The following is an 18,696-nucleotide window of genomic DNA, read 5'->3' as shown; positions in this document are numbered from 1 at the left end:
CTGACACGGACGTGTCTCAAACTACTATTGTGTTTGACCAATGCGGCTTTCTAGCATTGACCCAAAAAACTGTGAATAAAATGAGCATATCTAAATGAGCTATGCAGAGGTCTATGTTAGGAGTGACATTACGAAACGAAAACTGCTTAGAAAAACAATGGCAACAGTCGGGCAATTAAAATGGAACTGGGCTAGACAAGTCGCAAGATTGACAAATAATAGAAGGACAAAGAGAATACTAGAATGGTGTCCCAGGGATGAAGCATACAACAACAGGGGACGTTCGCCGATACGATGGACAGAATATTTGAAAAAGATATCTCCTAACGGGATCCAAGAATCCAAGTGAACAAAATGGTCTAGGTTAAGAAAGGTTTATATCCAACATAAATGATGATTATGATACTAATGATTAAGCATTTGACTAATCAATATACCTTCTGTTTTTGTGAAGAATGTTAATTTTTCTGTTACACAACTGATTAGTTTGATTGACCCCATCTTTCCGTAAGTAACTTTATCAATATCTTTATTCCTTCTTACATACCCTTATAGGAGATTCTTGATTATGGAGTAAGAATTCCAATTAGAAATAAGTCAAGTTTTCTAGATTCCTTGTGCATGTTTGATGGTATTAAGTTTATTTAAACGTTTTTATTAAAGATTTTCAGTGATTCCATTACCATTAGTACTATGTCTACTTTGACATTCTGTTTCTTTACCATAAAGTTGGTAATCTAGTGACATAGAATTGTAATGTTTTGTTTATTATAATGTCTGGTGTGCTATTTATTTTTCTAAATTATTGTTACTTCTTCGTTATGAAGTTATAATTTTGGCGCAGTTCCCATCGAATTTATGTACATACTTATCGTATCGTATTACGTAGTTAGCTGTGGTATTCCGATATTATGTGTTTTATGGTTTCGGCGTGTATCTTGCAAAAATCTACGTCTACTACCTATCATTACTTACTCTAAAATTGATCCTATACTGCAGTTTTAAGTGTGTCATGCTTAATATGCTTTCAATGCTATTTGTAATTTTTATAGTTGTTTCGGTTGGTGTTTCGTCTTGAGATTTTCCTCTCGTATTTTTCCAATTCTATTTCTACTATCTATCCCTCTGATCTTAGGTAAAGTTACTGCTGTATTATACTTATTATTATTTGTTTTTGAAAAATTACTTGCGTGATTTTCTCCACTAGATACATCATGCAGCAAATCCACCGATCGACTACTAATTTTATACATTACTTTGATTATCCAAGGTGGAGCGCTATGTAGGGTTACCTTTGGAATATTATTATGGAAATATTCACAAGCTGTTATTTTGTCGAGTGAGCCTCTTCCTCGTTCAATCTGTGTGATTTATCGATTATGGCCTCAAGTTCATCTCCTTCATCATCAATTATTTTATCAAATTTGTTTACAGCATTCAGATATTTAATGTTGTAATATTATTTTTCTAGCAGTTATTTCACATACCTTGATCTTGTCTTATTTCAGGAACTGTTTCTATTAACCTATTTAGTTAGTTTTCGAAATAAATTTATTGAGGATACGGAAATGGTTTCCGTATCCAAGTTATGAGTGTATGGTTGAAAGGAGACGTTTAATTTAGCATTTTTTTTCATCTTCACCTTATTAATTCTTGGAACTTTGTAGCACCTCAAGTTATTTTTTTAGTTTTCATATTGGTTAAACATACCAACAATTTTTCCACACTATTTCATATTAAAAATTGCTTTTTTCATTCCACCCTATTAAACGAACCATAATACGTAGTATAAAAACATACAACTTATAATCATAATCAATACTTTAGTATCTAGAAATCAATAGAGATCACAAATTTGATAATATTGAGTTTTTATTTACTTTTTTCATTATCATCTGTAAACTGAATAAAAATAAAAAATATGATATAGAAATGAATATTTCTCTATTTCTAATTTTATACGTTGAAAATCACACCTAATATTTTCAATTCCCTCCAGAAAATGTTCAAATATACGACTCTGCACATTGTCATTTATTTCGCTACTACAAAATTGATAAGATAACATTCTGTTTTTAATTCAAAGTAACCAGTGAAGTAAACAGTTTTGCATATTTTTTTAAATGTATGTCAAATAACAATAATAAACATTAGAACCAGCGTATTTCGATCAACGAAGAAAGTGTTGTGAATTTGTAATTGATTGTTTATTAACAGTTGTAGTAACGAGGTTAAATGCTGTGTGTCGAAACAACAACAACTGTCAGGAAAACCAATAAAAACATTATTAATTAAAAAATCTCACCACGTATTTTTTCCTGCTGTTTATTTTCATCTTCTTGCCAATTGGTATGCCTTACAATAACATCATTCCCTGGCACTAAGGTAGTAGTATCAGAGGTGACAACACTAACCTGTTGATAGTTGGGGGCGGGATCTTGAGTTATCATCACTAGACTCGTATAACGCGCTGCATGACGTGATAAAACCTCGCCGCAGACTATCGCACCTGGTTGAACACCGTCGTTACGAGCGTGTAACGATTTCCCCTCTACGTTAACGGCATCGATAGACCGGATCTCGTTCCATTCACTAAGCGCACGCTGGTGATCGGCGCCTGCCGCTTCTACTGGAGTTTCCCCGACGTCGACGGTGTCCATTAATTGGTCGTTATCAGTATGTGGGATTGTGGGACAACTGATATTGCTAATGAGAGGATTTTCGCTGGAGATTTTGCTAACTAACAGATCTTTGTTTAAGCGTTTCTCACATATTTCTTCGGATGTTATCTCATGTGTTTCTGATTCATCATTCTCGGAAATTCTTTTTCTTTTAAATATCTTTTCAATTATATTTGGGGTTGTGGCATCTCTTTTATTTGTTAAATGTTTTTTAGATTCGTCCTCACCATAACTTCTTAATGTAAATTTGAAATTTTGAGCCAACTTAATGTTGTCAAAATTTTTTAGAAAATCGACATTATCCTCGATTTCATTTCCAATGTCAAGCATGCAGTCGGTCATTTTACCGGCTTTGTCAAAACTTTTGATAATTTCGTGACTTCTGCTGATATCTATATCATCATCTCCAAATGAATTACTTGAATATACAACAGCTCGATTAGAAGTTTGCAAATAGTTCAGATCTTTTCTATTTGGGACAATATCAAGACATTTTTTAGCTACAGGTTGATTTGAATCATTAGATTCTTCATAAATATTGATTGTTTCTGTATTGAAAGATTTGAGTTCAAATCTCATAGTTGGAGATACAACATTTCTGAATGTTTCACATGATTCTCTTATATCTTCAAGTGAATCATCGGATTCGTCATAAACATTTATTGTTTCTGTATTGAATGCCTTCAATTCAAATTTCATGCAGGGCGATACAACCCTTTCGAATGTTTCATATACATCTTCTGTATTTTCAGTTTGGAGCTCTTTATCGGTTTCTTCGAAAATGTCAATAGTTTTTTCACCAAATGGTTTAATTTCGAATTTCATACAGGGTGATGCAACTGTACTCAATTTATCGGATGGATAGTTTGTGATCGGTGGTTTATCGGATAGATTGCTTGTGATTGGTGATTCATGGGATTCGTCATAGACATTGACCTCTTTTGTATCAAAAGGTTTTATTTCAAATTTTATATAGGGTGATAAAACTGTGCTTATATTATAAGATTCATCGTTTGTGATGTGTGATTTTTTGAATTCATCAAAGACATTGACTTCTTCATTATCAAAGGGCTTTCTTTCGAATTTCATACAAGGTGATACAGCTGTCCTCGTTGTATCATTTGAATCGGTGGAAATAGGTGATTTTTTGGCTTTTTCGTAGACATCGATCTCTATAGAATCGAAAGCTTTGAGTTCAAATTTCCTACAGGGAGATACAACTGAACTTGGTTCATGAGATGAATTGCTTGTGATTGCTGATTTGTCGGATTCTTCTAAGATATTGGCATCTTCTTTATCAAAAGGTTTTATTTCAAATTTCATACAGGGTAATACAACTGTGCACACTTCATCACATGAATCAGTTGTGATTGCTGATTTGTCGCATAATTCTAAGACGTCAGCATCTTCGTTTTCAAAAGGTTTTATTTCAAATTTCATATGGGGTGATACTACTGTGGTCACTTCATCAGATGAGTCGGTTGCGTTTGCTGATTTGTCGGATTCTTCTAAGACGTTAGCATCTTCGTTTTCAAAAGGTTTTATTTCAAATTTCATATGGGGTAATACAACTGTGCTGACTTCATCACAAGTGATTGCTGATTTGTCGGATTCTTCTAAGACGTTGGCATCTTCGTTATCAAAAGGTTTTATTTCAAATTTCATACAGGGTAATACAACTGTGCACGCCTCATCACATGAATCGGTTATGATTGCAGACTTGTCTGATTCTTCTAAAACATTGGTATCTTCGATATCAAATGCTTTTATTTCAAATTTCATACAGGGTAATACAACTGTGCTCAATTCATTATAAGAATCAGTTGTGATTGCTGATTTGTCGCATAATTCTAAGACGTCAGCATCTTCGTTTTCAAAAGGTTTTATTTCAAATTTCATATGGGGTGATACTACTGTGGTTACTTCATCAGATGAGTCGGTTGCGTTTGCTGATTTGTCGGATTCTTCTAAGACGTTAGCATCTTCGTTTTCAAAAGGTTTTATTTCAAATTTCATATGGGGTAATACAACTGTGCTGACTTCATCACAAGTGATTGCTGATTTGTCGGATTCTTCTAAGACGTTGGCATCTTCGTTATCAAAAGGTTTTATTGATGTATGACTGAATTTCATACAGGGTAATACAACTGTGCACGCCTCATCACATGAATCGGTTGTGATTGCAGATTTGTCTGATTCTTCTAAAACATTGGCATCTTCGATATCAAATGCTTTTATTTCAAATTTCATACAGGGTAATACAACTGTGCACGCCTCATCACATGAATCGGTTGTGATTGCAGATTTGTCTGATTCTTCTAAAACATTGGCATCTTCGATATCAAATGCTTTTATTTCAAATTTCATACAGGGTAATACAACTGTGCTCCCTTCATTATAAGAATCAGTTGTGATTGCTGATTTGTCGCATAATTCTAAGACGTCAGCATCTTCGTTTTCAAAAGGTTTTATTTCAAATTTCATATGGGGTGATACTACTGTGGTCACTTCATCAGATGAGTCGGTTGCGTTTGCTGATTTGTCGGATTCTTCTAAGACGTTAGCATCTTCGTTTTCAAAAGGTTTTATTTCAAATTTCATATGGGGTAATACAACTGTGCTGACTTCATCACAAGTGATTGCTGATTTGTCGGATTCTTCTAAGACGTTGGTATCTTCGTTATCAAAAGGTTTTATTTCAAATTTCATACAGGGTAATACAACTGTGCACGCCTCATCACATGAATCGGTTGTGATTGCAGATTTGTCTGATTCTTCTAAAACATTGGCATCTTCGATATCAAATGCTTTTATTTCAAATTTCATACAGGGTAATACAACTGTGCACGCCTCATCACATGAATCGGTTGTGATTGCAGATTTGTCTGATTCTTCTAAAACATTGGCATCTTCGATATCAAATGCTTTTATTTCAAATTTCATACAGGGTAATACAACTGTGCTCCCTTCATTATAAGAATCGGTTGTGATTGCTGATTTGTCGCATAATTCTAAGACGTCAGCATCTTCGTTTTCAAAAGGTTTTATTTCAAATTTCTTATGGGGTGATACTACTGTGGTCACTTCATCAGATGAGTCGGTTGCGTTTGCTAATTTGTCGGATCTTTCTATGACGTTAGCATCTTCGTTTTCAAAAGGTTTTATTTCAAATTTCATATGGGGTAATACAACTGTGCTGATTTCATCACAAGTGATTGCTGATTTGTCGGATTCTTCTAAGACGTTGGCATCTTCGTTTTCAAAAGGTTTTATTTCAAATTTCATATGGGATAATACAACTGTGCTCACTTCATCACAAGTGATTGCTGATTTGTCGGATTCTTCTAAGACGTTGGCATCTTCGTTATCAAAAGGTTTTATTTCAAATTTCATACGAGGTAATAAAACTGTGTTCAATTCATCAGATGATTCGGATGTGATTGCTGATTTGTCGGATTCTTCTACATTTCCATCTTCGTTATCAAAAGATTTTATTTCAAATTTCATACAGGGTAATACTACTGTGTTCTCTTCATCACAAGAATCGGTTGTGATTGCTAATTTGTCGGATTCTTCTAAGACATTGGCATCTTCGTTTTCAAAAGGTTTTATTTTAAATTTCATACGGGGTAATACAACTGTGATCTCTTCATCACAAGAATCGGTTGTAATTGCTGATTTGTCGAATTCTTCTAAGACGTTGGCATCTTCGTTTTCAAAAGGTTTTATTTCAAATTTCATACGAGGTAATAAAACTGTGTTCAATTCATCAGATGAATCGGTTGTGATTGCTGATGTTTTGCATTCTTGTACATTTCCATCTTCGTTATCAAAAGATTTTATTTCAAATTTCATACAGGGTAATACTACTGTGCTCACTTCATCACAAGAATCGGTTGTAATTGCTGATTTGTCGGATTCTTCTAAGACATTAGCATCTTCGTTTTCAAAAGGTTTTATTTCAAATTTCATACGGGGTAATACAACTGTGCTCACTTCATCACAAGAATCGGCTGTAATTGATGATTTGTCGGATTCTTCTACATTTCCATCTTCGTTATCAAAAGATTTTATTTCAAATTTCATACAGGGTAATACTACTGTGCTCTCTTCATCACAAGAATCGGTTGTGATTGCTGATTGGCCGTATTCTTCTAAGACATTGACATCTGCGTAATTAAAAGATTTTATTTCAAATTTCATACATGGTGATACAACTGTGCTTGAATCATCTGGTGAGCCGCAAGTGATTGGTGATTCTTCGGATTTCTGAAAGACATCAATCTCTTTGGTATTAAAAGGGTTAATTTCGAATTTTCTACAAGGTGATAAAGCTGTGCTCATTGTATCAGGTGCATCGCTGATAATTGGTGATTTTGCGGTATCTTCATAAATATCGATTTCTTCCTCATCGAATGAACCAAATTCGAATTTTATACATGGAGCTACAGCCGTATTTATAGCATTAGATGATTCGCTGATAATTGGCAATATATCGGATTCTTCATAGATATCAATCTCCTCATTATCAAAAGCGCTTAGTTCAAATTTCATACAAGGTGATACAGTTGTGCTTATTGTGTCAGGTGAATCGCTGATAATTGGTGATTTTGCGGTTTCTTTATAGATATCGATTTCTTCCGTATCGAATGCACCAAGTTCGAATTGCATACAGGAAGATACAGCCGTACTCATTGTATCAGATGAATCGCTGATAATTGGTGATATATCGGATTCTTCATACATATCAATCTCCTCATTATCAAAAGCGCTTAGTTCGAATTTCATACAAGGTGATACAGTTGTGCTTATTGTGTCAGGTGAATCGCTGATAATTGGTGATTTTGCGGTTTCTTCATAGTTATCGATTTCTTCCGTATCGGATTCACGAAGTTCAAATTGCATACAGGAAGATACAGCCGTACTTATTGTATGAGATGAATCGCTGATAATTGGTGATATATCGGATTCTTTATAGATATCAATCTCCTCATTATTAAAAGCGCTTAATTCGAATCTCCGATTAGGTGATACAGCTTTGCTCATTGTATCAGGTGTATCGCTAATAATTGGTGATTTTTCGCATTTTTCGTGGACGCCAATCTCGTCTAAATCGAAAACATTTAGTTCATATTTCAAACAGGGTGATACAACTGTATTTAATTCATTAGGTGAATCGTTTGTGGTTACTGATTTTTCAGCTTCTCCATACAAATCGATATCTTTCGTATCGTAAGCCCTTATTTCGAATTTCACATCGAGTTGTGCGGATGGATCTCTTGTATTTTCATCGATACTTCCTGAATTAAGCGCATAATTATCATGTGATTCGTTTACTGTTTCTTTTTGGGAGTTGTGTGATATTTTAGTTGTATTCGCTAATACGGGGGCAATGGTTTGTAATCCATACTCTATCTTATTATTGGCGCCAAATTCATCGAATAGTTTTACATTTTCATGAATATTGTCAGTAACTGTTTCTTGAACTCCCATTGGTGCGCTAGGTGTTGTATTGATTTTGCTGCTATTAGTCACACTTTTATCAGTAATTTCTTTAATTTTTTTATTTTGAAGTGATAACAGAAGATCGGTTGTCGTGGGTTCTACAAAACCAGTCAAAATTGTTTCATTTTTTAGCATATCATTGTCGTGAGTAAACCCACTCTCACTGTCAACATTCCTTGTAGTATCTATTAAATTCAATCCTGCATCGATAGTTTGAAAGTTTTTATTACATTGTTTACTTGGTTCACTAAAGTTATCCACCTTTATATTTATCTCCTCGTTGGTTTTTATATCAGCACCGAGTATTTCAGTAGTTATGTGAGAAAATACTTCATTTTGATTTTTAATGGCACTGTAATTTTCTTCGATCTTCGAAGGTATTATTAAATCCAACTCTAAAGTATCATCTAATTTTTCAACATTTTTGTGGTCAATCATTTTTGATTCTTCTAATGTATCTAATATTCTGTTACTGTCATTATCAAATTCATTTGCTTTTAGTACCAACCTGGTAATTGAAGTACTAGTGCCAAGCAAATCATTCTGTTCTTCAACTTCACTTTCAACTGAATCAAGGTTAGCTAAGTTATCCAGAATTACAATATCTTGAGAATCTTCCGCGTTAATTTTTTTTCTATCATCACATACAACTTTTGAACTTAGGATTCCATTTCCAATATGATCATTATTATTTTCTTCACTAATCTGTGAGCTCTTGTTGCAAGTTTCCACCACACTATCGTCGTGAAGATTTCTATCAACAGATTTTTTTGATTCTATGAAATAATAAGTTGATTGTGTGAAATCAATATCTGAAATGTTAATTACAACAGCTTCTACATTATCTGTTATATTTTTGATATCCTCATCATTTATATCTAATTTTAAGTATCCATATCCATCAATATTTTCAATGTCTTTCAAAGTATCAGTATCAAATGAGTTGATAAGTTCCTCAAATTTATTTTTTCCTTCAGCTTTTGTTTCAATGTCTTTCTTTATTCCATTTTTATTCAAATGATTATTGTCATCGTCACTCATATTCTGAAAATTATATGCTTCAACGACAACTTTATCTGATACAGTCATAGAGTCATTTATTTTAACGTCTTCCTCATCGAAAAACATCAAATCAGCAATATCATCTTCAGTATTGCTTGTATTTGACTTAAAGTTGATGGAACAAGCTTGAGATATATCCAAAAGTGGTTTTTCAATGTCAATGTATTCGTCAATATCATTTATTTTTTCAATTGGATGAGGTAACTCTTCGCAAGCATTAAAATGTTCTTTTATTTCTTGATTAGTAATTATATGGTCACCAAATATGTCAATTTTTAGGTACTCGTTATTTATTTTTTCTGCGTTTACATTATCAGTTACATTTGTGTCAGAAGTGAGAATTGATGAAACTGTAATTTCATCATCAGTTTTTTGATAGTCGAAAGATTCCAGAAGTGTTTTAATTTCATTCATATAATCATTATCTGAAATTTGTGTTGTCTCTGTTATAGAGCTTTGGTTACTCCCATTATCATCATCATTATCTAATATGTTAGTGAAACTAATGGATCTGAATTCTAAATTTTCAATGTTTTGTCCGTCTAATGTCATATTTGTTTTGATTGTAGAGCATGCAGTCTTATTATAAATATTTGTCTTACCTTTTTCATCTTCTAATACTGCTTTATCAGTTGTAATTACGTTGTCCTTTATGTCCAAGCTGAGTTTGATTTGTCCCTGGAGTGGGTGAGTAGTTTGCACTTGGTCCTCAGTTAAACTTTCGCTGCTAGTTTCAGATTTGTTGATGTCGTCGTAACTGGTACTTTCGTATTTTTCATGAGCAATTAAGGCATCACCTTTATTGGCACATAGTAGTAATTTTTCTGTTTCTTCTTTTGTGTTAATATTTGCAGTGTTATCAACTTCTGATGAGACCACATTGACGTCGTCATCGGGATTTAATTCAGTCGTAATTTTTTCACATTTTTCATTTTCAAAATTAGACGATTCCTCCGATAAATTGAATGTAACCGTAGATTTTTTAGATGTTTTCACACTAACAAAATCTTTATTTGTATTTCCTTTTGTTAAATTAGATTTAATTGAAGAGCTTGAGATTTTTTTCGAACCTTGATATGATTCTTTTTCTTCATTCTCATTTCTTACATTATTTTCTGGTTCGTCTACTTCATCTTTATTAATTTTAAAATGTACAGCCTCATTGAGTTTAAATTCATCACCAAACGGTAAATCTGTTTCGTACTCTTTTTTAATTGCTTCAATATCACTTTTAGTTAATTTGATTACAGCAACTTCATCAGTGTACAATTCCGTTTCTATCAAATCAGAATCATCAAATGAAAAAGTTTTTTCATTAATAACATCGGAAAGTTTTTGTTTATTTTTGCATAAATTTTTCTCTACATTTGCCTTGGATAAATATGAATCAACATTATCTGTTAGTTCATTAACCCCGTAATTTTCTTTGGAGATAAAATCTTTTGATGTATCGTTGAAATCCTTAATTTGATCGACATCACTAGAGTTCACAGACTCGGCACTGACATCGGATAACCCGGGACTTGAGAAATAATTTTCTTTATTTTGCTTTGTTGAGTTTTCAGTAGCTTTATCACTCGATTTACTATCACAGACGTCATCTTTTTCGTCTAATTGCTTCACATTTGTTAAAATTACAGTGCAATCTAATTCCGTGTCGGTGTCGTTATCTGAAGTATCCGTATCACTACTAGAACTACACGAATTCGATGAGGAGGATAAGTTTTTATTAACGACGAATATTCGCGAAAATCTTCTCGTTTTTTGATCGGCGACAGTGCCGGTATCATCACTATCCGTATCAGCTGATCCCGACGAAGTCATATCATCCTCTCTGACTGAACTATGTGACATACGTCCGTCCTCCTCATCATTATCACTAGAAACATTGCTACTGGGTAAAGCATCGTCGCTATGCCGCTCGGTACCACTAACGTTGTACATCCGACGCACTCGAGATCCCGAATTATCACTACAATCACTGGAAGAGTCACTAGTAGACGCGTACCGATTTTCACACTCCAAGTACCCCGTAATATTTTCTTCCGCTTCAACAATCGGAGGTACGTTATCGGGTTCTTTGTGTGTTTCAAGCGCGCAGCCATCACGGTCGGTTGTTGCGGGCATAGTGGTACCGACGTTACCACCGTTTGCATTGAGTGTCGGCCAGATAAGGGCGGACTGACTCAGGTACGGCCACAAGTTGCGCGGTAATACGCGAAACCGTTGTTCACCGAAGACCATCAGTGGTGGCTCATGTGGGGGCCATAACGTGGGCACGGGGAATGGGATGGGTACTGGTACGGGTATAGGAATGAATTGTGTTTGTGCACCGCATGCATGGCAGGAGGGTTTCGTGAAAACTTCTTCTGAATGGACACATTGTAAAGCAGCTGTATCATCCAACACTTTTTCTCTTCGGGATTGATTGGTGTCGAAAGATATTTCTTCCGACAACGTTCTAGATTGGAAAAGACTGTCTGATGATGCTGGAGATCCGCTATCTTGTCTAATGTTATCTTCATCGGTGCCGGTGTCTGATTCGCGCATGCGCCTGGAAAATAGTAGAAAAATAGTAAAAAAGTATATTCAGAAATTTTTTCGATAAAACATATTTACAATCAATTGAATACACAAACGAAAAGCTTTTGAAATATTTTTCTTCTTAGTTAGCGACTAATTTTCGACTTAGATATGATAAAACCAAAAATTTTTAGTATTTTACTTATTTATCACTAATATAAGGTTTTCATGTACCATTTCCATATTTAGTTTTTAAAATAATCTGTAATTAGATTACGAGTGTTTTATTTATTTTTATAACCCAATGATGTACACTCGCAGCTTATCATCTTTGTCAAAGTACTGTAGTACCAGCCAGTTCTCCATTCTGGGGAATAAATGGAAATCAATGGGTGCAATTTCGCGGATACTTAAAAACTTTCAATCTAAATGAATTAAGCATTTCTTCGGTGCGATTGCTAACGTGAGGTCGATGTCATGCCAAAACAAGTCAACTTTCTTTGACGCTTTTTGTCAACTGCTCTTCTTTGAGCAAATTTTTTTTTGCCGGGAACTTATCTGCTTCTACTCCATGGATTGTAATTTTATCTTATCACGATTTATGATTGAATCCCTATGTTTATTGTAAAAATATCATTCTCAATTCGCTCACCTTTATAGTGGTTTGTAAGCAATTTTAACACTCATCTGCACAAAATTTGTTTTTCAATCTGCATATTTCATTATCATTAGAAGTTGTTGATAAATTTGTTATAAAAGATTATACAACAAAAAATGTATCACTGACTTGATTTCACAATTGGTGAGATTTTCAATTACTTGTTTATGTACTTTCTAAGTAGTCTCATTTTGAGTACATTGAGATGTTGATGTTGGGCGTATGCCAAATATGTACCGGATGTCCCAGTAAGAAAGGCTCTCGGCCATATCTTGGGAACTATTTATAGTACAGCTTCGGGAAAAAAATTTATAACAAAAGAGACCTCAAGAGAAACTTGGAAATTATTTATAGAGTTGTAGGTCCACTGCCAGAGGGCGTAATTAGATACCAAAAATTATAAAATGAATTATTGACAAATTTTGCCTAATTAAGATGCATTTGAACTATGATTATCGTATTCTTAAAGAAATTCAGCGTATATTTGATTTCACAAGTTTCAGTTTATCTCTTCAAATAAAAGGTGAGGGGAAGGTGGAACTTTATTATGAAAAAACGCATATAAGTCCAGTTCTACTTAACCTATCTATGCAAACTTAATCTTTTTGAAGAGAGTTCCTTTCTACCAATGTAAGAGTTATAATTTAGAAACAACCTAATGAGTAACATATACGCTAGAGGGCGCTATTTAAGGAATATAAAAGTAGACCAAATTAACAACAGAATAGCGAGGTCACTTTTGTTATAAAATTTTTTTCCCGAAGCTGTACTATAAACGGTTCCTGATATATAGCCGTGAGCCATTTTTATTGGGTCACCCGGTACATATATAATTTCTCAGCTTCTCTGTTGTTTATATTCATATTAAGTACAGCAAAGATTAATTTTATTGACGATATCAAAGATGGTTTTGATATCTCGATTATAGTCTAAATATCTAGAATTCATAATAATTATGCCTGATAATTCTTTTCCAAATTCGTTGTTTTTTTTTTAATTTTTTCTCGTGAATATGGTATGATTTAAATAAAAGAGTGAGATCGAAAATGAGGTTTTCTATTTTCTTCATATTAACTATAAAAATCTTTGGTTTTATCTGTATTGATTTACAATTCAATTATATTTTAGAATAACTTTCATAAATATACACAGCGTGTTTAAATATGCACAAAACTAAGCACAATTTTGTAAGCGACAGAAATAAAATAAAAATTACCTTCGAAATAACAGTTGGTTCAAAAACTGGAAATTAAACTAAATAAAAGTTTTAACAGGTGCTATTACTATTAAAAACACCTGGTTCACTCATAATTCAATACACTCTATTGAAACAATAGAAATATATACAATGTATTATGAAATATAATTCCATATAAGTACACATAATATGTTATATTATTAATTTACAATTACAGTAACTGGAAAATTTATTAGAATATAATAATAATAATGTCAATTATGTCTAAAACTTTTTTCATATACTATTATCATCTATTGGAGTATACAAGTTCAAGTTTAATTTTTTCCCAGAATTGTGAAAACTAAATTTTTGTATTCATTCACAATTGGAAGAAGCCATAGCCCTTGTAGATCTGATTATATGCGTCAAAATGTAATAAAATTGTGAGGTTAAAAACATTATATTAGTCGCATCAAAAGTCAGTAATCATATTATAGTTGAAATATATTGCTAAGATTGTCGTTTATCGAATAAAATATTAGATTTTACTCATTTCCGATATTTTTTTTTCGACAATGGGAAAATGAATTACCCAGAATATCAATACAAATGAACAGTGAGTAAATAGCTTATAAAATATTAATTAAACAACGGAACCAAATAAGTTTTTTTAATCCAATTCATTTAAAAACCTTCCTTTCATCGTGAATAGAAGTTGTATCATGGATGATATAACAGCAAAAACTAAAAAAAAAAAATCGAAAAATTAACTGAACCGAGTTTAAATGTAAATCTACTCATGATTTAAACAGAATAGAGTTACATTGTAGGTATACGTTCCGAAAAAGTCGGAAGTGAGTAGATGACGTGAAAAAAATCCTGAAACATAAAAATTTTTTGCATACAGTCCCTCGTTATATGCCTTTAAAGTTGCTAAATCAGAACTTATATTTAAGTATATTCTCCAAATTATACATTTCAACAAAAGGAATTTTCAATGGATGATTACGTTTGTTCATGTTGTGTGTTTGAATAAATAATTCTACACTAGTACTAGTACACTAGTAGGCCAGAGGCGGATCATGCCCAATGGTTAACTAACCGTGATTTCTACAGAGGAAACCCATACTATCTAAATGTAGCATAACTAAATCTTTCAAACGATTTTTCAACAAAAAGGTACTCTTTATTTAACTAGATAAAATTCATGGTTTAGGAGGTATGTAGATTTTTGGATCGTACATGTCAAGGAATTCGTTCACCATAAAAAGACACTCTGAAGAAAATTATCATAAATTGTAATCATTGATTAAAAATAATTATAGGAGGTATTAAAATACAATCAAATATTTCTTGGAAAACTTATGAATAAATAAATAAGCATTTGCGCTATCCGGGCAGACTTATACCCAACTGTTAAGGTAGTTTGCAGCTTAAGGGAAACAGGTTTGTTTACATTATTTACATTGTTTCCATTATTTTTTATAAAATTATATTTTAGGAAGTGTTCTACCAAAAAAGGTGACAAAGATCAATAACGAGCTATACGAGCACCAGTTTTAGAGCAAAATGCAATTGATGCTGATCCCATACTAGCGTACGCAAAATTTCACTAAGATTTATCAATTTTTCATAGGATTCTCTAGCTTTTTTGCTGGAAAAGTTCTGTTTACTGATGAACCTGGTTCCACACGAGACGGTTTTATTAATTCCCATAATTCAAATTTATATATTCAAACAAAGAATTTTGTGTTTATGTGTGGGCAAGAATAGTAGGTAATAATTTGTAGGTCCATATTTTTTTGTTAATGTTTTCCCACCCATATTATGCGATATTCCTCTCAAGATTCGCCGAGATATGTGGTTCATGATATTTTAAGAAATATCCTCCGTATACTCCGGAAGTGTGTAGAAGTGCAAGGTGCCCACTTCGAAAAGTTATTATAGTTTTTTTTTTTGTTTTCATTTGATAAGCTGTTGGTTAGCAAACAAAATTTTTCTACATTTCAATTTTCTCCATATGTAAGTAACACGATGTTCGACGGTTTGCAGTTCAGTTAGAAATGTTTGATTCTGTTTTAATACTTCCTGTAAGTATTTTCAATAAACAATTACAATTTATGATCATTTTTCTCAGAATGTCTAGCGACTGGTTTCTTTGGTATGTACAACGACCTAAAAATCTACATATCTCCTAAACCATAAATTTTGATCGAGTTAAGCAAAGAGCATCTTGTGTTGAAAAATCAATTGAAACATTCATTTCTGCTGTCTTTAGATTGTACAGGCTGCCCATGTGAAAGTTACGGACTGTTAACTATTGGGCATGAGCCACCCTTGGCCTCCAAATAGTAGTGTAAAGTTATTATTTCCCTAAAACATACTATAAGGACATACCTAATCGTTCATTCATAATATTCGAATGAATAATTTAGAAATTATACTTAAATATATAATATATACAGTATACTATAGTATTTTCGTAACTTTAAATCCTTTAACTGAAAAACAAGGGGGCGTATGAGATGTCATGTCCCATGTCACAGCTTTATTTTCACGTCATCTACTCATTCCCGAATTTTTGCATCAAGTCCTGGAGCACTCTGTATACCAAACATTAACAGATTTTCCTGATAACGCTATATATATATATATATATAAGGGTAATATGGTTGAACAGTCATTATATAATAAATTGAGTGGATAATTGTGAAAATTTCTGTTTAAATGGTACTTATTATACGAGAAAACGCATTATAATTCTACACGCTGAAACTAAAGAAGGTTTTGTCCCAAGGGGTCATCCATAAATTACGTCACATGTTAATGGGGGGAGGGTATCATCGGAAGGGGCAGGGGGGGGGGTTCAAAAACTTTGTGACATCACATGTTAAAATTCAAAATTCATCACGCAAAATTTAATTAGTCGTTTGTTGCTTCCTAACTAGTCGTTTGTTTTTCTGTTGTCTAAAATATTTGACTTCTTTATGTTAATTTAATCAAAGATTATTATAAAAGTAAGAAAAAAATAAAAGTTTCTTTTGATTATTTTTGAATAAATATATAAATTTGAAAAATGTGTGACGTCACATCAGGGGGGAGGGGTTTTTGAAATTGTGACAACTTGTGACAACAAGAGGGGGAGGGGTTAAAAAGTCCTGAAATTTGTGTGACGTAATTTATGGATGGCCCCCAATGTGTTATTTCTTGTGGCTGAAAAAATTGAAGAATGTTTGGCTAATTGTCATAAAGAAAAGCTACTTTCTACCAAATATTCCACCATAGTTAGTAATCGTTAGAGACGCAAATAATCTTATTGCCAGAAAAAAATATAGTGACGAACTATGCAAAAAACATCTTTTCAAGACTAAATCTGTATTATTGCAAAATTAAGAGAACTAAGTGAAACTCCAAAGCTGAGCAAAGAGATTGTAGAAAATCTGAAAAATAAGTTATGATAGGAGATTAATAGAAGAAGTGAAAATATTATCTCGATTATATTACTAATTGGATTTTACTATCTGTTCAATAGAATGATGATTATAAATATTTCGAATTATATTGTGTATTAATCTAATCTAAAATATTTCGTTTTGAATTGTGTTAGGAATTTATTTTCGTTTCATTTAAGATTTTTGCGTTGACAATTCGTGTTCCTAAAATAAATCGAAAAGGTTAGAACAATAGCCCAGTATACGTATGCTTAAACAGAACGCCCTTGTAGATAGGTTATGTAATTTTTTCTCAGCGTTCTCTTATTTAATATTTATTTGTATCAAGTTATATTTTCAGGCAAAATATCCAGAAATTGTATTTTTGGATATAATCCGAATTTCAATCATTTGTAATCTTGTTATAATAAATGGAAACGTCGCGGTCCAATAGGGAGAGTTACTTCATAACTATATTGTACATTTTTTGTTACTACAATCGTAATTGCTAGACACTCCAAAATATTGGATTGTTCACTTCATTTTGAAATATTTTTGACATTTGAAATTAGAAAGCAAATCATAATAGAAAACAAATGGCGAATGAAGGGGGATAAAAGTTCAAGATACTTTGTTATTTAAGAAAGTGTGGGACCAAAAATCTATGATTAAGTTTTAGTAGTATGTCTAAAAAAGTTATTAAACACTATCATTCGAAATTGAAAAGAAAGAGAATATAAAAATGAAACGTGACAGGCTGATCTTGAACTAGGCAAATTTATATTTTGACTCAAATAGAGCTGATGGCATTAGAATATAAAAGACTGGCACATGAGATAATTACTATATATCACACAATTGCAGCTTTTTATCTAATCATATCAAATACATAAGGAATTTATGTCAATTATCTATTTTTTTTTCAAGTGGCAAACATTATATCGATTTTTTTGGCTGGTTGTTTGGCTGGGCCATTTAGTTAGATTTTATTGGGATATCTGATTATTAACACATTACTCAATAAGTCATGTAACTAACTAAGAAAAACACATGTTTTTTGCCAAAAATTGATTTTATTCATCAATGTAATCTCTTTCAATAACAATACCATACCAATCATTCCAATGCTTCTCTAACTTCTCGATACCGTGCTTGTAGAAGGATTTCTCTTTTGCCTCAAAACAGGCTTCAGTTTCAGCAATTGCTTCTTTATTTGAACTGAATTTTTTACCGGGCGAGCATTTTTTTCAGATCAGCGAATAATCAGTAGTCAATAGGGAAGTCAAGGAAGCAATTCGAAGTGTGGTTAGTTCAATGTTACCATCTTTGTCTACGACTGTGAATCGGTGTGTTATCTTGGTGAAGCGGTAGCTTTTCCTTCAACATATGAGACCGTTTTTGCTTGCTTTTTGCATTTAGAAGATCCAACAACTCTATGTAATAATCGTTTTTGATTGTCTCCTGTTTGGAGATAGTCGATGAACAATATTCCATGTGCATCCCAAAATACTGAAGCTATAACCTTACCAGCTAAGTGTTGTGCCTTTGGACGCTTTGGAAATGATTCACCTGCAGTTCACTCAGATAATAATTGTTTTGATTCCGGAGTGGAGTAATGGATCTAAGTTTTATCTGTTGTCACATATCGACAAAAAT

General features: G+C 32.8%; 1 protein-coding gene across 5 annotated transcripts in view; it reads right to left on the bottom strand.

The window, feature by feature from the left end:
- LOC130449104 (uncharacterized) overlaps positions 1 to 18,696 on the bottom strand; it is a 294,569-nt gene that overhangs the window by 93,546 nt on the left and 182,327 nt on the right. For all 5 annotated transcript variants that reach the window (XM_056786776.1, XM_056786780.1, XM_056786777.1 and 2 more), the window contains one exon: positions 2,306 to 11,802. In XM_056786776.1, the coding sequence (XP_056642754.1) occupies positions 2,306 to 11,802 (9,497 nt within the window). The remainder of the gene's footprint in view (positions 1 to 2,305; positions 11,803 to 18,696) is intronic.

This window comes from Diorhabda sublineata, chromosome 9 (assembly GCF_026230105.1).
Source record: "Diorhabda sublineata isolate icDioSubl1.1 chromosome 9, icDioSubl1.1, whole genome shotgun sequence".
Classification (NCBI taxonomy): domain Eukaryota; kingdom Metazoa; phylum Arthropoda; class Insecta; order Coleoptera; family Chrysomelidae; genus Diorhabda; species Diorhabda sublineata.
Note: the sequence above shows the minus strand (reverse complement) of the source record. Positions and strands in the feature narration are given on the sequence as shown.